General features: G+C 43.2%; 1 protein-coding gene across 1 annotated transcript in view; it reads left to right on the forward strand.

The window, feature by feature from the left end:
- Positions 1-27217, forward strand: part of loxl4 (lysyl oxidase-like 4) — a 62415-nt gene that overhangs the window by 29631 nt on the left and 5567 nt on the right. Inside the window, exons 6-13 of the mRNA XM_014214833.2 lie at positions 125-338; positions 628-805; positions 10204-10358; positions 11012-11179; positions 12237-12399; positions 12758-13001; positions 16947-17062; positions 17283-17419. Of these exons, the coding sequence (XP_014070308.1) occupies positions 125-338; positions 628-805; positions 10204-10358; positions 11012-11179; positions 12237-12399; positions 12758-13001; positions 16947-17062; positions 17283-17419 (1375 nt within the window). The remainder of the gene's footprint in view (positions 1-124; positions 339-627; positions 806-10203; positions 10359-11011; positions 11180-12236; positions 12400-12757; positions 13002-16946; positions 17063-17282; positions 17420-27217) is intronic.

Here is a 27217-nt window from a genome sequence, read left to right on the forward strand (position 1 = left end):
ACTGGATAGTTCTTGTCTTGTTCCTCTCCTTCATGGAACTGACATGACAGACGTTAGCTATGCACACGTTATGTGTTATAAAGCGTTATATGACATTTATGACCGCTTCTCTCCCACTTCCTAGGCTGAGCCTCATGGCTCGTAAAAAAGGTTTCTGGGTAGAGAAGGTTCACTGCCTGGGGTCAGAGACCAGCCTATCAGAGTGTCACGCTCAGCTGTCCATTCCACATAGCCCCACCCCCTGTAAGAGTGGGAGACATGCGGTGGCGAGGTGTGTACCGGGACCGCAGTTTGCACGTATGTCATCTGGAAGACCCCAGGCACCCCACCCAATTGTGGTAAGAGACAGGCACACGCACACATAAAAACATAGACACACACACACACATCATGCATCACTGTGCTAAGAGCCAAGACCTAGACACTTTTCCTGTGTTCTGCGCAAACATAAGATACAAAACATTCTTAGACAATAATACAGTCTAGTCATACATGATGCTGACACTCTCTGTCTCTCTCTGTCTTTCTGTCTCTCTGTGTCTCTCTCTCTCTTTCTCTGTATTTTGGTCTCCTGCTGTCTCTCTCGCTCATTCTGACTCTCGCTCTCTCTCTCCTCTCCCCCTCTAGCCGGTGCGTCTGAAGGCTGGCCCCAGGCTGGGTGAGGGCCGGGTGGAGGTGCTGAAGGAGGGGAAGTGGGGGACCATCGTAGACCACGTGTGGAACCGCGTCTCAGCTAGCGTGGTGTGCAGGGAGCTGGGCTTCGGAACCGCCAAAGAGGCCCTCACTGGAGCTTACATGGGACAAGGTAGGGCAGGACTCCCTCTCTATCTGTTATTCTCTGTCTTTTTGTCTCTCTGTCTCTCTCTGTCTGACTCTTTGTCTGTCCTACAGGGGTCAAGGTTCGACTTTTATTCTCACTGGCAAAGGAAAAAGTTCACTCCGGTTGTGCCACGTGAACATGGAAGTTGTGTTTTTACCAGTTTCGTCCATTTCATCCTGCCCTATAGGTTTCAGGGTCTTAGGCACAGGCACCTGAGAGAACACACCCATGTATATGTCTCTGTACTCTGTGTACCTTAGGCTGTTTGAGATTCCATGTGAATCAGAGGAACTTTTCCAGCCATGCTTAGGACTTATCTTAGGACTCTACGCTCGTCTGCCGCTGAATGGTCTGAGAATGTATTTGTTTGTGAGCCTGAGGGTGCTGATCTGTGGTTCACACACTGTTAGCGGATTTCCACTCTTCTCCACCATGGTCACTGCAGCTGTATGTGTGTGTGCGTATGTGTGTGTGTGTGTGTGTGCGTATGTGTGTATGTGTGTGTGTGTGTGTGTGTGTGTGTGTGTGTGTGTGTGTGTGTGTGTGTGTGTGTGTGTGGGCAGCTGGAGGGCTTCGCGTATATGGCTCAGATCACAGCCGAATGCTCCTCAAAGGAAGGGAGTCAGCAATCTCAGCTCCACCAAGACGTGCACACGCATACACACAGCTGTGCATTTTTTTATATATACTGCTCAAAAAAATAAAGGGAACACTTAAACAACACATCCTAGATCTGAATGAAAGAAATTATCTTATTAAATACTTTTTTCTTTACATAGTTGAATGTGCTGACAACAAAATCACACAAAAAGAATCAATGGAAATCCAATTTATCAACCCATGGAGGTCTGGATTTGGAGTCACACTCAAAATTAAAGTGGAAAACCACACTACAGGCTGATCCAACTTTGATGTAATGTCCTTAAAACAAGTCAAAATGAGGCTCAGTAGTGTGTGTGGCCTCCACGTGCCTGTATGACCTCCCTACAACGCCTGGGCATGCTCCTGATGAGGTGGCGGATGGTCTCCTGAGGGATCTCCTCCCAGACCTGGACTAAAGCATCCGCCAACTCCTGGACAGTCTGTGGTGCAACGTGGCGTTGGTGGATGGAGTGAGACATGATGTCCCAGATGTGCTCAATTGGATTCAGGTCTGGGGAACGGGCGGGCCAGTCCATAGCATCAATGCCTTCCTCTTGCAGGAACTGCTGACACACTCCAGCCACCTGAGGTCTAGCATTGTCTTGCATTAGGAGGAACCCAGGGCCAACCGCACCAGCATATGGTCTCACAAGGGGTCTGAGGATCTCATCTCGGTACCTAATGGCAGTCAGGCTACCTCTGGCGAGCACATGGGGGGCTGTGCGGCCCCCCAAAGAAATGCCAACCCACACCATGACTGACCCACCGCCAAACCGGTCATACTGGAGGATGTTGCAGGCAGCAGAACGTTCTCCACGGCGTCTCCAGACTCTGTCAAGTCTGTCACGTGCTCAGTGTGAACCTGCTTTCATCTGTGAAGAGCACAGGGCGCCAGTGGCTAATTTGCCAATCTTGGTGTTCTCTGGCAAATGCCAAAGTCCTGCACGGTGTTGGGCTGTAAGCACAACCCCCACCTGTGGACGTCGGGCCCTCATACCACCCTCATGGAGTCTGTTTCTGACTGTTTGCGCAGACACATGCACATTTGTGGCCTGCTGGAGGTCATTTTGCAGGGCTCTGGCAATGCTTCTCCTGCTCCTCCTTGCACAAAGGCGGAGGTAGCGGTCCTGCTGCTGGGTTGTTGCCCTCCTACGGCCTCCTCCACGTCTCCTGATGTACTGGCCTGTCTCCTGGTAGCGCCTCCATGCTCTGGACACTACGCTGACAGACACAGCAAACCTTTTTGCCACAGCTCGCATTGATGTGCCATCCTGGATGAGCTGCACTACCTGAGCCACTTGTGTGGGTTGTAGACTCCGTCTCATGCTACCACTAGAGTGAAAGCACCGCCAGCATTCAAAAGTGACCAAAACATCAGCCAGGAAGCATAGGAACTGAGAAGTGGTCTGTGGTCCCCAACTGCAGAACCACTCCTTTATTGGCGGTGTCTTGCTAATTGCCTATAATTTCCATCTGTTGTCTATTCCATTTGCACAACTGCATGTGAAATTTATTGTCAATCAGTGTTGCTTCCTAAGTGGACAGTTTGATTTCACAGAAGTGTGATTGACTTGGAGTTACATTGTGTTGTTTAAGTGTTCCCTTTATTTTTTTGAGCAGTGTATTTTTTATTTCCTAATATGCGACAGCCACCAGCTGTTTTTACCACCTAGCCACGGGTCTTTCCCTGTCCTAGATGGGAGAAGTCTAGGTGGAGCAGGGAGTGGATTGGTAGGGTTTATAGTTTGTGCTGATAAATCCCATAGCTGAAAAAGGGATATGTAACAGCACCTGATCTCTAAATAAACCTTGGTGGCTTTATATTGAACTAAAGTGTTTTCAAAAAGTAATCATACCCCTTGACTTATTCCACATTTTGTTGTGTTTCAGCCTGAATTCAAAATGAATTAAATATAGTTTTTTTCTTCACCCATCTGCACACAGAATACCCCATAATGACAAAGTGAAATAAAGTTTTTAGAAAATGTAGCAAATTTATTGAAAAGGAAATACATAAATATCTAATAATTATTCACACGCCTTTGCTATGACATTCAAAATTGAGCTCGGGTGTATCCAATTTACTTTGATCATCCTTTAGATGTCACTACAACTTGGTGTAGTCCACCTGTAACCAATTAAATTGTTTGGACATGATTTAGAAATAAACACACCTGTCTATATAAGTCCCACAGTTGACAGTGCATGTCAGAGCAGAAACTATACCATGAAGTCCAAGGAACTGTCCATAGATCTCCAAGATATAATTGTGATGACAATTTCTAGAGTGTTGAACATTTCCAAAGGCACAGTGGTCTCCATCATTTGGAAATTGAGAAAATATGGAACTACCCAGATTCTGCCCAGAGCTGGCCGTCCGACCAAACTGACCAACCGGGCAAGAATTTATGCAGCAGCATACAAGACATTGTATGGAGTCCCAAAATCCTGACTTGGATTTCCGAGTTGGATTTCCGAGTTGGATTTTCCCTGTCGGAGCTAGTTTTATCTAAGTTCCCAGTTGTCTTGAACTAACATGTCTGAGATTTCCGAGTTTCCAGTTGTTTTAAATGCAGCAGAAGTCATGCTGGATGGACAGCATGGACAATGTATTCAAACTTTCGTGGCCCATGGCATTACCCCCTTTTTCGTCATATCCAATTGGTAGTTACGATCTTGTCTCATCGCTGCAACTCCTCTACGGACTCAGTGAAGGTCGAGAGCCAAGCCACACTGCTTCTTGACACACTGCTCGCTTAACCCGGAAGCTAGCCGCACCAATGTGTTGGAGGAAACACTGACAACCGAAGTCCGAAGTCCGCTAGAGAATGATGAGACAAGGAAATCCCGAACGGCCAAACCCTCCCCTAACCTGGACGACGCTGGGCCAATTGTGCGCCGTCTCATGGGTCTCCTGGTCACACCTGGCTGTGACACACCTGGCTGCAGTGGCACCTTAGCACTCATTGTTGAATTTGCGTTTCCAACTTGTTGTGTAATGTTTATCTCCAATGGTTGATGAGCACCGATACGTTTTGTCTATAATTTCTCTTCATTATTTATCTTCATATAACAAGGATTGAAAAGGATTTGCCAGTAGATTGTCGACTTGATTCATGATGATGACTGCTAGCGAAGATTTTGAAAGTATGATGTTGACATGATCAGTACAATCAAAGCTACTGTAGATATAATGTGATTTGATGTAATTTTATCTGTGGCCAATGACCTTGAGCCTTCATGGATGTGCACTTCCAAAGTCTATGGCAGCACCCAACGGCCTTTAATTTTTTTAGCTCTACCCGTAGGTTTTGCTCTGACGAAGTGTCCCCATGAGTGTGAGAACACTGAGCCAATCACGGCACAAATAGAGAACATTACCAACCCCTACGCTCCGTATTTTCCGCTGGCTGCCCCATCACCACAGAAAACACTGAGCTAGACTGAAACACCTGCATTTTGGAGCTGCCTTACTCAAGAAAGCAAAAAGGAGACCATGTACAGTATGTGACTTTACATCAGTAATATTTGCACACAACCTATCCTATGTCTAGATAAAAAATGATGACAAACTCACGTTTCTCAGATTTATGCGCAGGCGCAAAAAAATGAAGTGATGACATGTCAACTTCCTTGGATTCTAATTTGCTCTCTGTTTATCATAGACGCTTCAAACAACTTTATAAAGATCGTTGACATCTAGTGGAAGCCGTAGGTGTTGCGAAATGAATCCTTTCTCACTATGGTATCTATAAAACAATGACACTAAATAGTACAGTCACAAAATTCACATTTTTTTGGATCTATTTTTCACAGGTTTTTGCCTGCAATATGAGTTTTGTTATACTTACAGACACCATTCAAACTGTTTTAGAAAATTCAGAGTGTTTTCTATCCGAATGTGTTAATAATATGCACATCCTAGCTTCTGAGTTGGTGTAGGAGGCAGTTAAAAATGGGCACATATTTTTTTCAAAATTTCTCAATACTGCCCCCGAGCCCCAACAGGTTAAACCAAAGATTTCTTTTTTTTTACATTGTTTGCAAACTGATATGTGACACGTATTAATGCCAAAAGAATACAAGCTAAACAGGTGCCCCACCTGCCCTGAATGACGCATAGCCACTGTTCTTCATTCCTGGTTCTAGAGAGCCTTAGGAGTGGAGAACATTGTAGCTCTTAGCATCCTCATCTCTCACTATTCAACAATCTCTGGTATCAATCAGCCTTCTGTACCTATACTGTAGCCTAATATAACCACACCCATCCCAACCTAATCCCCGCCACAGCCACATCAAAGTACCCCTGTCCCAGATCTTATGGCTGCTACATACTGTAACACCCAGCAGTCTGTGCCTGTGTTGTAATAGTCAAGGCGAAGTGAAAAGCTTTTAATTTTCTCCCAAAATAAGTTCATATTTCCTCCTGATCCAACCACTGGGCTGCTGCTTCAGTAACACCCAGTGTGTGGGAGTGCATGCGTACAATGTCTGTGTTAAGTCTGTTCCCAGACCTGCCTGTAGCATTACTATGTTGCGTGCAGCTCTAGCGTCCTAGGCTGTCACATCAAATGACAGGTTTAATTTAATAGTTTAATCCTCTCGCCCTGCTTTAAATGCAAGTCCCTAACTATATCCTGATTGGCAGGGCAATGGGTGTGAGAGTTTTCAGCTGTACACACACATGCACACACACACACACACACACACACACACACACACACACACACACACACACACACACACACACACACACACACACACACACACACACACACACACACACACACACATTACACACTTTCGTAACACCTGCTTAGCTATAGCCATAGCTGGACTAGGGGACATCTGCCAACACTCTCTATAACATGTTGCTTTTTAGACATTTTACTGTCCTATATAATTTTGACTGAGTTCTGCAGGCCACATAAACGTATACATGTATGGTGTTGGAAAAAGCCTACATTAAGAGTCCAGATGACAGGACAGAGTCTAACGGACACAGACAGACAGACAGATGCAGACAGAATATGCAGACAGACAGACAGACAGATGCAGGCAGACAGACAGACAGACAGACAGACAGACAGACAGACAGACAGACAGACAGACAGACAGACAGACAGACAGACAGACAGACAGACAGACAGACAGACAGACAGACAGACAGACAGACAGACAGACAGACAGATAGACAGACAGACGCAGGCAGACAGACAGACAGACAGATGCAGACAGATGCAGACAGACAGACAGACAGACAGACAGACAGACAGACAGACAGACAGACAGACAGACAGACAGACAGACAGACAGACAGACAGACAGACAGACAGATGCAGACAGATGCAGACAGATGCAGACAGACAGACAGACAGATGCAGGCAGACAGATGCAGGCAGACAGATGCAGACAGACAGACAGACAGACAGACAGACAGACAGACAGACAGACAGACAGACAGACAGACAGACAGACTGACCGACCGACCGAGACAGAGACCGACCGACAGAGACCGACCGACCGACAGAGACAGAGACCGACCGACCGACCGACCGACAGAGACCGACTGACCGACCGACAGAGACAGACCGACCAACCGACAGAGACCGACCGACCGACAGACAGACCGACAGAGACCGACAGACAGACCGACAGAGACCGACAGACAGACCGACAGACAGACCGACAGAGACCGACAGACAGACCGACAGAGACCGACAGAGACAGACCGACCGACAGAGACAGACAGACCGACAGAGACTCAGACCCAGACAATAGGAAATGTACATTGAATAACTGGTGTTTTTATGTACTGTAGTTTGGTAAGCATGACATGTTCTGGTGAATAGTCTCAATAAATGCAGTAAATGCACGTGAAATGTACAGTCACTAAACATTAGTTTAAATTTAGTATTTACAATAAACATTTTTAGATAAATAAACTATGCTATAATTAATGTTAGCACATACAGTACATGCCAATCAAGCAGACAGATACAAATCTTTAAGACTTTAGGGAGCTGGAAGCGGGATGATTGTGGTCACATAGCTAGTGAGAATAGCCCAAATAGTTGGTTAGTGGTTAGGAGGGAACCCTAGTATTTCCCTCTCTCTGAAGTTAAACGTGGTTTAGGGACATTAATGGTGTTTTTCTTTCCGTGGGACTTCTTAATGTTCAGCTGTTTAATCCTATTTGAAGTCCATTCAATCATCAAATGGGCCCTTTCACGTCGCCAAGCCTGAGCAGTAAAAACCATATAGGTCTGCCTGTGCCATATAGGTCTGCCATATAGGTCTGGTGACATTTCTCAGTCACGTTGCCTGTACTGACCCCAGTAGCTTTTGGGTGGGGCTGTTTGGGGACACAAATATAGCTCTGTGTGAGTGACTGTGTGAGAGAGAGACGTGTGGTGATAACAGTGTGTCTGAATGTGTGTTTAATGTGAGTACATTTTACATTTGAGTCCTTTAGCAGACGCTCTTATCCAGAGCAACTTACAGTTGTGAATGCATACATTTCATATGTTTTTTTTCTTCCCCGTACTGGTCCCCCGTGGGAATCGAACCCACAACCCTGGCATTGCAAACACCATGCTCTACCAACTGAGCCACACGGGACCACGGGAGTATGTTAATGTGAGACACCAACTATAGAACTAGCCATCCTGATAGCCAGTCATCCACAACCATCTACCACAGATATAGACCTCTTTCATCCTCTTGGGGGTTCTACTACCATACGTCAGCCATGTTTTTTTCCGCTGCACCGTCTGTCAAAGGGATTACCACGCATGCAAATCAGCCGCTGTAAGGTCACGCACACGCAGAGCTATGAGATGTGATAGGGTTCACAGACCAAATCTACTGTACCTCACGGGTAAAGAGGACTAGTCCAAAGATCACACAAAAACATTTCTCCTCTGAAAATGAGATCCGTGAAAGGAGATAATTGAATGTACGCACACACAAATGTGATACAGCAGGAACTGTACAACGTACACAGCAGTGAATGGGAAATTAGTGGGAGTGAATTTTACATTTGCTGACTGTTTACAGCACTCAAATTCGCTTTAACCATTGGTAAAGTGAAGTCAAAAACTGAAACCAATGTCTAAACTCATCAGCTGCCATTTGAACTCTCATCATCATCATCGGTTTAAATTACAGGGACAATGCCTCTGTTTCCTATTCTGACGAACACTGGTGTATTTTTACTTCTATATGTTATTTACTCTGTGAGGTGGTATACATCCACGTGTGTGTGTGTGTATGTGTGTGTGTGTGTGTGTGTGTGTGTGTGTGTGTGTGTGTGTGTGTGTGTGTGTGTGTGTGCGTGTGCATGAGTCTTCGTAACCAGTTTCTCAGGATCTATTTCGTATCCGCCTTTTTTCACGGAACTACTGCCCAAATCAGCTAAAATGTGTTTTTTTAAATGAAGATCCACAATCCACAGAAGCTGTGTTGGTCTTGATAAGTTAAACTGTGGTTGTTCTGATCTACCTACTACTCAGTGGTATTTTACGTGGTTTTCTACACACACATATAGAGACGGTTGGTTCAGGAAGTGGGTTTTCTTTAGTCTATTTAATGTGGGTGGATGTATACCCAGTCATTGTTACCAATATGGATGGAGGCCTACAATCTATAATTTAGAACAGGGATGGGCAACTCCAGTCCTTGGGGTGGTGTCACACTTTTTGCCCATTCCTTGAAAACCCTGATTAAACTAATTACATTCTAAAGTGAAGATCATGATTAGTGTGACACCAATCAGGCCACCGAGGACTGGAGTTTCCCATCCCTGATTATGCAATCACCAACCTGCTTTCTCTCAGCTCTCTTGCTCTCTCGCTCTCTGATTTTTTGATCAGAATCACCTGTGTGTTATTTTTGTGGTGACTCAATATCTTCCCTGCTTACACCTTCTTTTAATTTCTCTAAACATTGTAAAAAAAACAACAATGCCAAGCCCTCTTCTCGATGTACTTCCTCATTATCTATATGTTACTTTTCACACTTATCAATAAAAGTTCATGTACTGGCCTACTATCTAAACTTGAGTACTCTTCCCACTTTCATACCTTCATCACATTGACAGGTTGTTTTACAGTTAGAAGCACCAATCTATGGACTCAAGTGTTACTGTATTTTATCTCCCGATTCAGCTTTGGCTCTGTTCTTGCTTGCACGTGTTCTCTGCTCGCCAGGGCGGTGTAGCGGATGGCTAAGTTACCATTGAGCAGTGACGTTTTCTTTCTGAAAAGTACTGGCTGGGTGGCGGGTGTTTTTTGTTGTTGTTTTTTTCAAGTACAAAATGGTGGTAATGATGTGTGTTGGATCTCTGGAGTACTCGAGGTACAGCCTTGTTATCTCCTCTGGCAGACAGACAGACAGCGAGAGATAGAGATAGGAACCTTTTGTTGCTTAAGTACAGATAGGAACCTTTTGTTGATGGGGTGCTGTTGGGGTTCTGTTGTGGTGGGGAAGGCACAATCGGTTCGCACAAACAAATGGCTGAGATCGTTATCTGTTTATCCCTCTTTAACCTCAGCTTTCACTACTGTGGGTGTGGGTGTGGGTGTGGGTGTGGGTGTGTCTATTAGATAAGGGCCATTTAGGGGGATTGCATTGCAATGCCCTCGGGTCTAGGTTAAGTACCACACAAGATACAGAGAGATGTATGGTTGGTGTGGTGTGTTCATGCTCTCATCTTCCCTCTTCTCCCTCTCCCTCTCTAGGTACTGGTCCTATCCATATGAACAGTGTCCAGTGTTTGGGGACAGAGAAGTCTATCCTAGACTGTTACTTCCAAGATGTCCCTCTCTGGACGTTTAAACACACCCAGGATGCCTCAGTACGCTGCAACATCCCCAAGCTTGGCCTGGACAGCACGGTTAGAACACACACACACACACACACACACACACCTTTACATTATATAATTAAGCAATACAACCATGTTCTGTTATTAATCTCCACCCGGCACAGCCAGAAGAGGACTGGCCACCCCTCAGAGCCTGGTTCCTCTCTAGGTTTCTTCCTAGGTTCCGGCCTTTCCAGGGAGGTTTTCCTAGCCACCGTGCTTCTACATCTGCATTGCTTGCTGTTTGGGGTTTTAGGCTGGGTTTTTGTACAGTACTTTGAGACATCGGCTGATGTAAAAAGGACTTAATAAATACATTTGATTGATTGATTGAGGGGGTGTGGTATATAGCCAATATAACAGTGCCTACCACAAACCACCGAGGTGCCATTTTGCTATTATAAACTTTTTACGAGTGTAATCAGAGCAGTAAAAAGACATGTTTTGTCATACCCGTGGTTTACGGTCTGATATATCTCGGCTGTCAGCCAATCAGCATTCAGGGCTCGAACCACCCAGTTTATAATACCAATTCAATTATTATAGAGTCATTAGATATTTATAATTATGAATATCTGACTTGCGAAAGATACAGGTTGAGAAAATACTGAATTGAAATGTATTTTTCTCCCTCCTCCTTCTTCTCCTCCCTCCTTCTACCCTCCTTCCTCATCCTACCCTAGGTGCGATTGGCGGGGGGCAGGGAGCCAGGTGAGGGGCGTGTGGAGGTACTGATGGATGTAGGGGGTCGTAAGAGATGGGGGTCAGTCTGCAGTGAAAACTGGGGGATCAACGAAGCCATGGTGGTCTGTAGACAGCTGGGTCTGGGGTTCGCATCCCGAGCACACCAGGTACGGAAACACACCTATGAAACCCTATTCCCTGTATAGTGCACTACTTCTGGCCAGAGCCCATTGTGGGAATATGGTGCCATTTCAGTTTACCCCTAGAGTACACCCTGACTCCCACAATTTACCCATCAACTCACTGAGTGTCCCTGAGTCCTCAAACCTGAAAAATCACCGGATAGCTGAAATACTCAGTAATACTTTCTGAGGCACATATGTAGGAACTCCTTCAAGACTGTTGGAAAACCATTCCTCATGAAGCTGGTTGAGAGAATGCCAAGAGTGTGCAAAGCTGTCATCAAGGCAAAGGGTGCTATTTTGAAGAATCCAAAAGATAAAATATATTTTGATTTGTTTAACACTTTTTTGGTTACTACATGATTCCATATGTGTTATTTCATAGTTCAGGTGGTTGAAAAATGAGTTTTAATGACTCCAACGTAAGTGTATGTAAACTTCAGACTTCCCTTGTGTGTGTGTGTGTGTGTGTGTATATATATATATATATATGAATTAGTGCGTTATGATCGCATGTATAATGCATGTACAGTATAATGCCTTTCAACACAACATAATGCCTTACAATAATCCTTTGTAACACTTGCTATAATTTGTCATAACGTAACTGACTTGCAGACCTACCGCCATTTCCACAGCTGACCGTCACCTGACCAACCAGCAGCTAAATACTGCACATTGCTAAATGACTGTATCTACCCATACCCCAAGGGGAAGTGTGTGTTAATTGTGTGTGTGTGTGTGTCAATCTACATTATGTTTCTACAAAAGCTAGTCTGTGAGTGGATGGGTGGTGCAGGAAAAATCTCAGCTATCCATAAATAGATTATTTTGAGTAGGAATAGAAATATACACATCTACAGTACATCTACAGTACAGGGGTTATTTATGAAAGGGGCGTTTGCCAATAGTAGAAATACCCATGAAGTAGAACAAAAAAACTCTCAATAAGCATGTTTCTTTCAATTCACAGGATGATGGAGGAAAGAAAAGCAATGTACAAAAGTCAAACATCTCTCTCTCTCTCTCTCTCTCTCTCTAGGAGACGTGGTATTGGGCTGGGGATCGTAACGCAGCAGAGTTGGTGTTGAGTGGAACCCACTGTGTTGGAACTGAGCTGTCAATCCAACAGTGTCGCCGTAACAACCACGTACACTGTCCCCGAGGGGGAGGGACTAATGCTGCAGGGGTCACCTGTTCAGAGAGTGAGTCATTATCAAAGCACACCTGTCCATCTGGCTAGCTCTCTACAACTGTGTAATCTTTAACAGATCCTGCCCAGGGTTCTGTTCAAATGTCAAGAAATGGGAGAAAATGGTTTGAAACTGAAGTACCTGAACTCCAATATTAGCACTTATTTTCAATCTTCCACTTGAAAAGGTTTTCTCCTGTTTGCTTTCTGAATGTGAACTTGGTGTTTTATCATCTCTGATTAACCTTTAACCTACCCCTCCCGTAGTGGCCCTTGACCTATTGGCCCTTGACCTGATTTACCTTTCACCCCTGACCCCCATACATGCCTAAATTACCCCAAACCACTCACCCCTCTCCTCTGCCCCCTAGCTGCCCCTGACCTGGTACTAGATGCCCAACTGGTTCAGGAGACAGTCTACCTAGAGGACCGACCCCTACACCTGCTGACCTGTGCCAACGAGGAGAACTGTCTGTCATCCTCCGCTGCCAGAATGAACTGGCCCTACGGACACCGCCGCCTGCTACGATTCTCCTCCAGGATTATGAACATGGGACGGGCCGACTTCAGACCTAGGGCTACCAGGGAGTCTTGGACATGGCACGCATGTCATAGGTAAGAGGTGTTGTGGGAGTTGTAGTTTTATGATGTCTATATGATTTGTGGTAGTTGCAGCCTTTGGCATAATGAACATGATGCAGGCTGACTTTAGACCTAGGGCTACCAGGAAGTCTTGGACATGGCACCAGTGTCACTGGTATTTTTGGAGGGTCAGGGGCTTTGTAGTTCCAGAAATATTAGTTTTAGGTATTGTACTTGTTGTCCTGTTTTGCTTCATGTAGGGATTGTGGTAGTTGTAGTTTTACAATGCATTGCCATATACTTAGTAGTAGCTGAAATATTATATTGCTATACTTGTGATGAGCTGTATTACTATATCACTGTACTCTATAGATGTGATGTGGTTGACCTCTATTAAGGGGATGTGGTTGACCTCTATGAAGAGGATGTGGTTGAACTCTATGGATGGGATGTGGCTGACCTCTATTAAGGGAATGTGGTTGATCTCTATGGATGGGATGTGGTTGACCTCTATGAAGGGGATGTGGTTGACCTTTATGAAGGGGATGTGGTTGACCTCTATGAAGGGGATGTGGTTGACCTCTATGAAGGGGATGTGGTTGACCTCTATGAAGGGGATGTGGTTGACCTCTATGAAGGGGATGTGGTTGACCTTTATGAAGGGGATGTGGTTGACCTCTATGAAGGGGATGTGGTTGACCTTTATGAAGGGGATGTGGTTGACCTCTATGGATGGGATGTGGTTGATCTCTATGAATGGGATGTGGTTGATCTCTATGAATGGGATGTGGTTGATCTCTATGGATGGGATGTGGTTGATCTCTATGGATGGGATGTGGTTGATCTCTATGGATGGGATGTGGTTGATCTCTATGAATGGGATGTGGTTGATCTCTATGGATGGGATGTGGTTGATCTCTATGGATGGGATGTGTTGGACCTCTGTGGATGGGATGTGGATGACCTCTATGAAGAGGATGTGGTTGACCTTTATGAAGGGGATGTGGTTGACCTTTATGAAGGGGATGTGGGTGACCTCTATGAAGGGGATGTGGTTGACCTTTATGAAGGGGATGTGGCTGACCTCTATGAAGGGGATGTGGTTGACCTTTATGAAGGGGATGTGGTTGACCTTTATGAAGGGGATGTGGTTGACTTCTATGGATGTGGTTGACCTCTATGGAGGGGATGTGGTTGACCTTTATGAAGGGGATGTGGTTGACCTTTATGAAGGGGATGTGGTTGACCTCTATGAAGGGGATGTGGTTGACCTTTATGAAAGGGATATGGTTGACATCTATGAAGGGGATGTGGTTGATACAGTTACATATGGGGATATAATTTTGTACGATATATTGTTTTGTATTGTTTTCACAGAAGCATAGTTATTTTTGCAATAGTTTTCTGTACCTGCATCAAAACTCCACTATTTTTCCTTCATAGCTCTTTCATAATTTGTTTTCAGCACTTTTATTTTCTCATGGCTCTCTCTTGTCCCTCTGCAGCAGACATATGGCGAGCAATATGTTTGGAACATTGAATCGTAATAAAATCACAGTATCAAATCGCAATACATATACAATTGTGAGAGTCGCAATACATATCGTATCGGAACGTAAGTATAGTGATAAAATCGTATCGTGAGGTCTCTGGCAATTCCCAACTCTATATAATATGTAGGTGTTAGGGAGATTTCACATATCCCCTTTATGATCTGGATTCTGGGGCATTAAGTATCCTGATCCATGCTATAAACCCTGGCTGAAATGAATCCTGTACCTACGTGAGTAGTGGGTCCAAGATCCAGGACCAGAGTACCAGGTAGCGCAAGTCGTGTGGAACTTTTTGCCCGTTGTAAACAAGCTGGCTTGCTAATGTCATGTAGAATGTGCGTCTCGCAAATCACATTCAGAAACAGTTATTTTCAGGTTTAGTGAAAGCAAAATATATTTTGTAAAATTCTCACAAACGCTCCAGGAAACCAAACCCGGGACAACGACCTTAGTTACAGTCCAGGGGAGGCTGTGGGAGTCCTGATCCTAGATCGACACAGCCAGCTTGTTGTGGTTAGCTGTGGTTGTCAGTCATTATAAGTAGTTGGTAGTGGAAGTTGTGGCTCTGGCTGACCATGCTTCAGGTAAATGTTTCTAAGTTGCACTATTATGGAAACCATCACCACAGACTTGCATTGTACAGCTGTAATGGGATAATTGGCACTTGTGGGACATAATTGTGTAACGGCTGTCGTAGAGAGGGGACCAAAGCGCAGCGTGTTGATTGCTCATGATGTATATTTATTTTAACTCAGAACACTAAAGAAAAAATAAAGCGAAAACGAAAGTGCACAGTTCTATCAGGTACATAAACTAAACAGAAGACAACTACCCACAAACACAGGTGGAAAAAAAAAACTACTTAAGTATGATCTCCAATTAGAGACAACGAGGACCAGCTGCCCCTAATTGGAGATCATCCCAAAAAACAACAACATAGAAATAGAAAACTAGAATCTAAACATAGATATACAAAACATAGAAAAACACAAAACACCCCCTGTCACGCCCTGACCTACTCTACCATAGAAAATAACATCTTACTATGGTCAGGACATGACAAATTGGTCTGTGTGGGATGAATAAGGTCTTATTGACTTTGACTGAATTGAGTTAGTGACAGGTTAGAGGTCTGTGTGGGATGAATAATGTCTCATTGACTTGAATTGAGTTAGTGACAGGTTAGAGGTCTGTGTGGGAGGAATAATGTCTTATTGACTTGAACTGAATTGAGTTAGTGACAGGTTAGAGGTCTGTGTGGGAGGAATAATGTCTTATTGACTTGAACTGAATTGAGTTACTGACAGGTTAGAAAACATGTGAAGGTATGACCTCAATGTCATTAAGTAGAACAACTGCTGTTTGTACAGAACCTTACTCACGGAAACGTATGGCCCACATAAAGCTTTGCTTTGATAATGTTATGAATACACATTTTGCTGTTCTGTTGTACTTGTCTCTTAGTGGGTGTCATTGTTCAGAACATTGCAAGCGAATGACGCCTCACTTTCGTTGCATCACTTTTCTTACTGCTGACACTAACAAAATATTCAACCTATTGTGACCTCAATGTAAGTTAGTAGATGGCGTTTGTATAAAAACTGGCTCATAGGGTCACATAGAAACCAGTATTTGTTGAATGGCCTTAGTTCGTTGTTGGTCAGTTACTTTGATATAAATTACATCATTTCCCCACCTATACATGTGACACATTCCTCTATCCTGGTCTTCTATCCAGTCAGGAACTTTTGCCCCCAATTAAAGCCATTTCTTGTCAGATAACGAGAGTGTGTTCTGACTGTCGTCATCGGAGAAGAAGGAGTCATTTAACCCTCCTAGGTGTGTTCTCTGTAGAGTTCTGTGTATGTGTGTATTCTGTTCCAGCAGGTTGCGGGTGGCCTGGCGGCATGTTGTCATCTACCCAGATTCATTAGCTGTCCACTGAATGTGTGTGTGTAATGACTGTGTGTGTCTTAATGAGTACATTGAGATAAATTGAGATATAACTGAGCCACTCTGTGTTACACAGTCTGGGGGTTGTACAGGGCCGCCCCGCCTTTCTTAATCTGTTCCAATAACACAGGAGTGGTGTGTTTGTGTCTGCACATGTTCGTGCATGTCTTAGTTCATGCATGTGTGCGTGTGTGCTTGCATGCATATGTTCCTGTGTGTGTGCACGTGAATGCATGAATGTGTGTGTGGGTGAGTGAGTTTCAATGCCCCCCATTCACTGTGAGTGTGTAATCAGCTCTGTGTGTGAGCGGTGCTACCTAGCAAGTTCTAAAACAAGCTTCTATGAGAGGTGTCACTCTGACACCCTGCCCCATGTTTTAGTGGTGAGGTCACTAGGCTACCAGACATGGGGACCTACTGTTGTCATTCTGAAACACACACACATACACACCCTATTATTCTGTGTTACCAGGCACTACCACAGCATTGAGGTGTTCACCCACTATGACCTGCTGACTCTGAATGGAACCAGAATAGCTGAGGGACACAAGGCCAGCTTCTGTCTGGAGGATACATACTGCCCTGAAGGTAATAACACCATGTTATTAACATGGATGCCACAGCAATGTCACATGCTATTAACATTTATAACAACCATTTATTTTAAATAACTTGGCTTCATATGCTGTCCATGACCTGAATTATTCCTGGACCATGGTTAATCTGTTTTTATTTTATTTATTTGAGTCACTGAAACTGGCTCCAAAAACGTTGAAGAGTATTGTCACTCTTCTTGTCTGTGTGTCAGGTCTGCATAAGCGTTTCTCCTGCTACAACATGGGCGACCAGGGCATCTCAGTGGGCTGCTGGGATACGTATCGCCACGACATCGACTGTCAGTGGATTGACATCACCGATGTCAAGCCTGGAGACTACATCTTCCAGGTACAGGCACGCACACACACACACACACACACACACACACACACACACACACACACACACACACAGGTGTGCTTGATTAAGCTATAAGTTCGCACTTTTGAGACTATCTCATTGGTTCCTTTGTACCGCGCACATTTTTTTAAAAGTATGTTGAAGTATTTGACATGTGACTGAGGTCTGCAGACCCCCCTCTGTGATATGTGATACCATGAGAGACTGCTATGTTGTATTAACCCCCCCTCCCCACACGCACACTTCCTTTCTGTCATGACCCTGTCTCATGTTCATCAGCAGTGTCCTTGTGGGCGTCACCTCAGGATACATCAAATACTCCAACTCCCATCAGCCACCACTTCTGTCTCAGACTACTAATCCCAGTATGCCGTCCCAGGGGCCAATTAGGCTCTCGATTCTTTTTATATCTCAGCCATGGGAAAGCCATGGGTAACAGTCAACGTTGCTACAGTGAAACACTCTATCTGTTAATGAGGGTTATGGTGAGACTAGCTCCCCCAGTAAAACTCACTGATATCTGTTAGCTGATGAGAGAGGGGTTACAGGGAAACTAGCACCCCCGTAATTACTGGTACTACCTAATTACTCCCTGCTAATGATAGGGGGGTTGTGGTAAAATTCGTTCCCTAAAGACTGTGCTACCTAAGCCATGGGAGTCAGTTGAGAGGTTACAGTGAAGACGGTTCCCTGTTTCATCACACACTCTCTAAGTGTCACAGCCTGTTTTATTTAATCACCCTGCATGTCTCTGTGATAGACGTACACACACACATGTTCACGGACACACACACATGGACATGTATTTTAGGCATGTAGAGCAGGGCTTAATTATAGGTGGTGGCCCTGCCACAGCTATGATGAGAAAAGGAGGAGAAGAAGAGAGGATGAGAAGAAGAGAGGATGAGAAGAAGGGAGGATGAGAAGAGAGGATGAGAAGAGAGGATGAGAGGAGAGGATGAGAGGAGAGGATGAGAAGAAGAGAGGATGAGAAGAGGAGAGAATAGAAGAAGAGAGGATGAGAAGAAGAGAGGATGAGAAGAAGAGAGGATAGAAGAAGAGAGGATAGAAGAAGAGAGGATAGAAGAAGAGAGGATAGAAGAAGAGTGGAGGAGAAGAAGAGAGGAGGAGAAGAAGAGAGGAGGAGAAGAAGAGAGGATAGAAGAAGAGAGGATAGAAGAAGAGAGGAGGAGAAGAAGAGAGGATGAGAAGAAGAGCGGATAGAAGAAGAGCGGATAGAAGAAGAGCGGAGGAGAAGTAGAGAGGATAGAAGAAGAGAGGATAGAAGAAGAGTGGAGGAGAAGAAGAGAGGAGGAGAAGAAGAGAGGAGGAGAAGAAGAGAGGATAGAAGAAGAGAGGATAGAAGAAGAGAGGAGGAGAAGAAGAGAGGATGAGAAGAAGAGAGGATAGAAGAAGAGAGGATGAGAAGAAGAGAGGATGAGAGGATGAGAACAGGAGAGGATGAGGAGAGTGCTTGGGAGACTAGGAGGAAGAGGAGGACAGGGGTGAGTGATAGAGATGGGCAATTCCACAGTAGCAGAGTGACACTAAGACTTCGATTTTTCACTTTAAAATGTATGTCAAACAAAAACCAACAATTGTACAGTTAAACAAACCATACAACTTTTTCAACAGAAAATTTTACAAAAACAAATTTTCTTGAAGAACAGTGTAGATGCAAAGTTGGGTAACAGAATGATGGCATAAACAGCACAAACTTGTTCTTTAAGTACATTTCTTTTTGTAAAATGATCAGTGGAAATTGTTAAAAGTAGTCTTTGTGCAGTTGTATGGTTTATTTAACTTTGCAATCATTGGTTGTGGCTTGACATACATTTGAAAAATCTGAGTCTCAGTGTCACTCTGTTACCTTACCGTGAAATTGCCCAGATGCGTGTAACTAGTGGAGAAGTTATAGTTTTGACAAAGGAAGCCCCTGTTGTACAATCTACAGTAATTCAAACTCCAGGGCCTATTCAGTGGGGTGCACCATTCAGGGCTTGTATTCACAAAGTGTCTCGGAGTACGAAAAAATATATGAAAATGCTTGTACTCACTACTGCAAGTCATTCTGGATAAGAGTGTTTGCTAAATGACAAAGAATGTAGGAGTGAGGATCTAGGATCAGTAGATCTATCTATCTATCTATCTATCTATCTATCTATCTATCTATCTATCTATCTATCTATCTATCTATCTATCTATCTATCTATCTATCTATCTATCTATCTATCTATCTATCTATCTATCTATCTATCTATCTATCTATCTATCTATCTATCTATCTATCTATCTATCTATCTATCTATCTATCTATCTATCTATCTATCTATCTATCTATCTATATTCACAAAGACAACAAAAATAGGGGTGCCATACAAAATAGCTCAAATCAAATGTTATTTGGCACATGCGCCGAATACAACAGGTGAAATGCTTACTTACAAGCCCTTAACCAACAATGCAGTTTTAAGAAAATACCTGAAATAAAGTAAGAGATAAGAATAAGAAATAATTAAAGAGCAGCAGTAAATAACAATAGCTGGGCTATATACAGGGGGTACCGGTACAGAGCCATTGTCAATGTGTGGGTCCACCAGTCTCAACGTCAACAGTGAAGAGGCGACTCCGGGATGCTGGTCTTCTAGGTCCAGTGTATGCGTTATTTTGCCCATCTTAATTTTTTTTTTTTTATTGGTCTGAGATGCAGCTTTTTCTTTGCAACTCTGCCTAGAAGGCCAGCATCCCAGAGTCGCCTCTTCACTGTTGACGTTGAGACTGGTGTTTTGTGGGTACTATTTAATGAAGCTGACAGTTGAGGACTTGTGAGGCAGCTGTTTCTCAAACTAGACACTCTAATGTACATGTCCTCTTGCTCAGTTGTACACCGGGGCCTCCCACTCCTATTGCTATTTTGGTTAGAGCCCGTTTGTGCTGTTCTGTGAAGGGAGTAGTACACAGCGTTGTACGAGATCTTCAGTTTCTTGGCAATTTATCGCATGGAATAGCCTTCATTTCTCTGAGCAGGAATAGACTGACAAGTTTCAGAAGAAAGTTCTTTGTTTCTAGCCATTTTGAGCCTGTAATCGAACCCACAAACGCTGATGCTCCAGATATTCAACTAGTGTAAAGAAGTCCAGTTTTATTACTTCTTTAATCAGCAGAAAATATTTCAGTTTTGCTAACACAGTTGAAGTCGGTAGTTTACATACAATAAGGTTGGAGTCATTAAAACTTGTTTCTCAACCACTCCAAAAATGTCTTATTAACAAACTATAGTTTTGGCAAGTCGGTTAGGACATCTACTTTGTGCATGACACAAGTCATTTTTCCAACAATTGTTTACAGACAGATTATTTCACTTATAACTCACTGTATCACAATTCCAGTGGGTCAGAAGTTTACATACACTAAATTGACTGTGCTTTTAAACAGCTTGGAAAAATCCAGAAAATGTCATGGCTTTAGAAGCTTCTGATAGGCTAATTGACATCAATTGAGTCAATTGGAGGTGTACCTGTGGATGTATTTCAAGGCGTAAACTCATTGCCTCTTGGCTTGACATCATGAGAAAATCTAAATAAATCAGCCAAGACCTCAGAAAAACAATTGTAGACCTCCACAAGTCTGATTCATCCTTGGGAGAAATGTACCACGTTCATCTGTACAAACAATAGTACGCAAGTATAAACACCATGGGACCACGCAGCCATCATACCGCTCAGGAAGGAGACACGTTCTGTCTCCTAGAGATGAATGTACTTTGGTGCGAAAAGTGCAAATCAATCCCAGAACAACAGCAAAGGACCTTGTGAAGATGCGGGAGTATTCAGGTACAAAAGTATCTATCTCAACAGGAAAATGAGTCCTATATCGACATAACCTGAAAGGCCGCTCAGCAAGGAAGAAGCCACTGCTCCAAAACCGCCATAAAAAAGCCAGACTATGGTTTGCAACTGCACATGGGGACAAAGATCGTACTTTTTGGAGAAATGCCCACTGATCTGATGAAACAAAAATAGAACTGTTTGGCCATAATGACCATCGTTATGTTTGGAGGAAAAAGGGGGAGGCTTTCAAGCCGACGAACACCATCCCAACTGTGATCACATGGGTGGCAGCATCATGTTGTGGGGGTGCTTTGCTGCAGGAGGGACTGGTGCACTTCACAAAATAGATGGCTTCATGAGGATGGAAAATTATGTGGATATATTGAAGCAACATCTCAAGACATCAGTCAGGAAGTTAAAGCTTAGTCGCAAATGGGTCTTCCAAATGGACAATGACCCCAAGCATACTTCCAAAGTTGTGGCAAAATGGCTTAAGGACAACAAAGTCAAGGTACTGGAGTGGCCATCACAAAGCCCTGACCTCAATCCCATAGAAAATGTGTGGGCAGAACTGAAAAAGTGTGTGCGAGTAACGAGGCCTACAAACCTGACTCAGTTACACTATCTCTGTCAGGAGGAATGGGCCAAAATTCACCCAACTTATTGTGGGAAGCTTGTGGAAGGCTACCTGAAACGTTTGACCCAAGTTAAAAAATTTAAAGGCAATGCTACCAAATACTAATTGAGTATATATAAACTTCTGACCCACTGGGAATGTGATGAAAGAAATAAAAGCTGAAATAAATCATTCTCTCTACTATTATTCTGACATTTCACATTCTTAAAATAAAGTAATGATCCTAACTGACCTAAAACTGAATTTTTACTCGGATTAGCTAACACAATGTGCCATTGGAACACAGGAGGGATGGTTGCTGATAATGGGCCTCTGTACGCCTATGTAGATATTCCATTAAACATCAGCCGTTTCCAGCTACAATAGTCATTTACAACATGAACAATGTCTACAGTGTATTTCTGATCAATTTTATGTTATTTTAATGGACAAAACATTTGCTTTTCTTTCAAAAACAAGGACATTTCTAAGTGACCCCAAACTTTTGAACGGTAGTGTACGTGCTTTCAGCACATCCCATTTTTTTTCCAGTGATTGAACATTAGCTAGCAGGACGGAAGGCAAGGGCAGATTAGCCACTCGTCGTCTGATCCTCACAAGGCACCCTGATCTTTTTCAGCCCTCCCCTCCGGCGCCATCGTAACAAACTAGGAAGACATTTTTGACGTACCAATTCCCAGTGGTGGAAAACGTACCCAATTGTCATACTTGAGTAAAAGTAAAGATACCTTAATAGAAAATGACTCAAGTAAAAGTTACCTGGTAAAATACTACTTGAGTAAATGTCTCAAAGTATTTGGTTTAAATATACTTAAGTATCAAAAGTAAATGTAATTTCAAAAATATACTTAAGTATCAAAAGTAAAAGTATAAATAATTTCAAATTGCTTATTAAGCAAACCAAAAGTTTTATGGATAGCCCGGGGTACAATCCAAAACTCAGATCAGAGGCAGTAGGTATGTTCTCTTGATAAGTGTGTGAATTGGACCATTTTCCTGTCCTGCTAAGCATTCAAAATGTAATGACTACATTTGGGTGTCAGGATAAATGTATGGAGTAAAAAGTACATTGTTTTATTTAGGAATGTAGTGAAGTAAATGCAAAAGTTGACAAAATATAAATAGTAAAGTAAATGACAAATACCCAAAACAACTACTTAAGTAGTACTTCAAAGTATTTTTACACCACTACCGATTCCATGGCACAGGGTGTATGAGTTGATATATAAAACGACGCAAGATTCAACACTTCATATTTTTCAGCTGAAATGATTGTACAGAATTCTTGCCACGAACAAAATGTTGAATATTTGAGACATACAACCATCGCAGCTCTGCAGATTTTGTTGCGAGGATACAGAATCAATAGGCCATTTGTTCTGGTATTGCCCTTAGGTAGCCTGTTTCTGGTCTCAGATTCCGGAATGGCAAAAAAGCATAACATTATTCTAAAATTGACCCGGAAATAGCATTTTTGGAAGTTTTGGAGAAACCTGGTCAGTCAATTACTAGTATACTCATACTTTTAGTAAAATTATTTATCTTCAACTTGCAGTCTGTGGATTCTATTTCATTAGATAGATTCAAATTCTATTTTAAACATCACAGCATATTTGAAAGACATTTAGAAAGTGTAGAAATCCGAAGTGGGTGGCCAGAAGAGATAAGTGGGATGGGCAGAGGGAAACTGAGGGTGGGATGTGGAACTGGAGACAAGTGGGAGTGAAGTTGCTCGGCGGGGGATAGAATGATGGTCAAAGATAAAATGTAAAAAAAATATTGTTTAAACTTAACTGACACTAAAAAGGAACGTTGTTACATCCAATGCCTGTTTGCCTGAGGCTGATGCCACGCAAGCGCTTGTATGTGCGTACACATGCATACACATACTCGCATTCAAATGCACACACACACATGTAAATTGTGCCAAACATGCACACAAACGCATACAGTTGGACTTGCAGTTTTGATTTTTGTTGTTCTTGATGCTTTTTATTTTTGTATTGTTTTCTGTTGTTTTTGTTTGTTTCTCAGTTTTTTGTCTTTTGTTATTTTTGTTGGTTGTTGGTGCATTGGGTGGGTGGTGGTTTTGGTTGGGTTAGAGGGGGATGGGGGCTTGGGGGGTGGAAGGGGAGTTTTTTGGGGGGGGACTTGTGGGTGTGTCTTGGATGGTTGAGGGACAGCTCTCGTGGGGAGCTATGGTGGGATCTTGGATGGTTGGTGGCCTGGTGGTCGGGAGCTTGGTCCAGTGGCTAAGAGGTGGCTGGTTCAGGTCCCCGATTCGACTGGGTGGGGGATCTGTCCTTGTGCCCTTGGGCGGGGCGCTTAACCCTGGTTGCTCCTTTAACCAAGTGTCCATGCTGAAACACCGAGGTTTACACACTTTCCAATTCAGAAGCATTGTCCGTTTGACTAAAAGGTGGGCCAGAGCAATGCGTTGTGTGATTCTAACTTGGCTATTACCCAGCCTACTCCCTAGTAAGCACACTAGAGGACACAGTGGGATACACACATTCACGATTTCAGACAACAACAAAACATTACCTCAGTCCAGAATCTTTTGATGGCTGGACATTATTCAAATGAAGATCAATCACAGGGCATACACACCACAGAAGTTGAAATATCTGGATCCCACATCCATACCCTTTGAGGAAATACACTTCAGAATTGATTTAAGCTGTAAATAGGGTAGAAATGCTATGTTATTTAGGCCAAACTCTGATATCAGCTCTTGGAATGGTATGATCTCTCCGTCCCTTATGACCTGCCCCACCTGACTGATGTTTTGGCATTGCCAGGTAATATTAGCCAGTGTCTTTCCCCCCTGCGGTAAACAAGGAATCGTTCCATGTTATAGATGAAAGGAGGGATGCTCCATTGATATATAACCTTTTATGAAGTATCTTTGCTACTTCACAAGATAACTCAAGTAGTGGATTATCTCTCTTGCGGTGGAACTTGGGGTAATAGCATAGTGATGATAAGGAGACCGACTTATGTTCTGTCACAATTTCTTCCTCTAGCCACTCCCAGTTGCCTCCTATTCCCCCATTTTTATAGCCCCATGCCAGTGGGTATCTTGCATTATGACAAGTAGTACAAATACACATCAGGAACACCTAACCCACCCTTGTTTCTTGACATGGACAGTTTTTTGTGGTTCATTCAAGGTTTATTTTCTTTCCACAAGAAACTTGAAAATAAACTGTTAATCTCTTTAAACCAGTGCTGAGGGAACTGAAATGGTATAGCTGACATAAGGAACGATAGTCTAGGGAGTGTGTTCATCTTTATCACCTCTGCTCTATCCCATAGTGATAAAGGTAGAACTGTCCATCTCTTAATGTCGGCCCCAATGGTTTTAAGGAGACCTGGTCCATTTTAGATCAAATATTTTATTAACTGGCGACTTGATACTTATCCCAAGATATGTCATGCCTTGTGGTTTCCAAAGGAAAGAACCAGTACCCAGGTGGGCCGGAAATAAGTGGTGGTTCAGAGGAATACTCTTACTCCAATTCACCTTATATCCAGAAAATTGGACAAATGCTCTTATAACCTGTAACACACTAGGTATCAAACTGCTGGGATTTGACTGTAACTAAATTTAGAGAGTGCATAGAACAGGTACGACCATTTCTATTCTATCAAATGCTTTCTCTGCATCCAGCGATACTGCTACCTACATTTCTACATTTGAGAGAGACGGACATTTAATAAAGATCTAGAAGCTCTGTCCTTGAACCACGCAGGGTTAGAAATAGTTCCATTAGAAACAGTTAATTTCCCCCCATAAAATTCCTTTGCTGTTCTTACAGGCCTTTTCTCACTCTGTTACACATTCCGATGGCCCAAGCCAACCGGCTACAGATGACAAAGTCCAACACTAATTTCAACAGAGGCCAGGTTTTGTGTATTCTCAAACTTGAAAAAGTTGTTCTGGTGTTTTTTTGTTGGTGAAATTTAGAGTTGCTGTCCTGTGTAACTGGCTGCAGCCTGTATTTAAAGTGGGTGTAGTAGGTTTACATAGTGGCTATAAGGGAAAATGTGCCCTCAGTATTATCACAGTGTGTTTGTGTGTGTTTTAGCCTGCCTGCCTGTGTTTTCCTGCATTCGCACGCATGTGTGCGCGCGCGGGTGTGTGTGGGCTTACAGAAGAGAATGGCTATGTCAGCAGCTGTGAAAGTAGACTGTTAGACTGGCGAATAACTGCCTATTAGAACATGGTAAAGCTCAGAATAGCACCTATTACAGAAACGTATACAGTCATGGTAATGCACTCTGTAACTACTGTACCTTTTTAACCTCCAACTAAATGACTCCTTTAATTCAGCTTAAGTCCTCAACTCAACATAAGGGTGTTCTTTAAGTAAAGGGCCAAGAGTCATTTTAGCCAATGAGGTAGACTGCATAGGCGATGTGGAGTTTGAGGCTTTTATTGTGATCGATTTTGATTTTAACATGACATTTTTTTACAGAATGACATTACAATGAACAGCACAGAAAAGTGGAAATGGAGCAAACAGGTTGAGGCTTCCTCTGAAAGATTGTTCAGTTATAACTCAAATAGGGAGACTCAGTTGGGCATATGGAATGGCCATACTTTAGTCCTGTGACGAACCATACAACTCTCAGCATGTACACCCAGTGGGTGAAAATATGTTTGTTACTCAACATTTATACTAAACTTACAACCTTCCATACAGTAGTCAAAACTATTGATGAGTTTTCCTCAGGCTGCTATTGAAGCAGTGTCTTCCAGCATTTATTTTATGTTTCTCACAATGGGACAAACAATGGTTTTATTATAGTGTCTTGACATTATACATCTTTACAACTCTATAAATTGATTGTTACTCAAAGAGCAAATGGGGATCTCATCCATCCGTCCCTCTATATGGAGAGAAAAGTACTGTATTTATTTCTCTTATTGAAATATGGAAAAGCTATCCCACTTTTTTATGGAAACGAATAAGACTGACTATAAAAACAATACCAACCATGACTGACTTTTAATGACAGAGACCATCTAACAATTTTACATCCAACTAATCTTTATTTCAGATGTCTCTTTCAGTCTGGGGACGCTAGCGCACTCTGCACATATTATTACTCTATGGGTGTGTCCCAAATGATACCCTAGTTGCCATATCATGCACTACTTTTGACCAGAGCCCTATAGGCCCTGGTCAAAAGTACTGCACTACATAGGGAATACGGTACTATTTGGGACGCAGGCTTTTACTCCTCTCTCTTCCACGCCACGGGTCTGGTACGGCGGGGAGACTTGAGGGGTAAGAATGAAATGAAATTGTA

This window comes from Salmo salar, chromosome ssa01 (genome assembly GCF_905237065.1).
Source record: "Salmo salar chromosome ssa01, Ssal_v3.1, whole genome shotgun sequence".
NCBI lineage: Eukaryota > Metazoa > Chordata > Actinopteri > Salmoniformes > Salmonidae > Salmo > Salmo salar.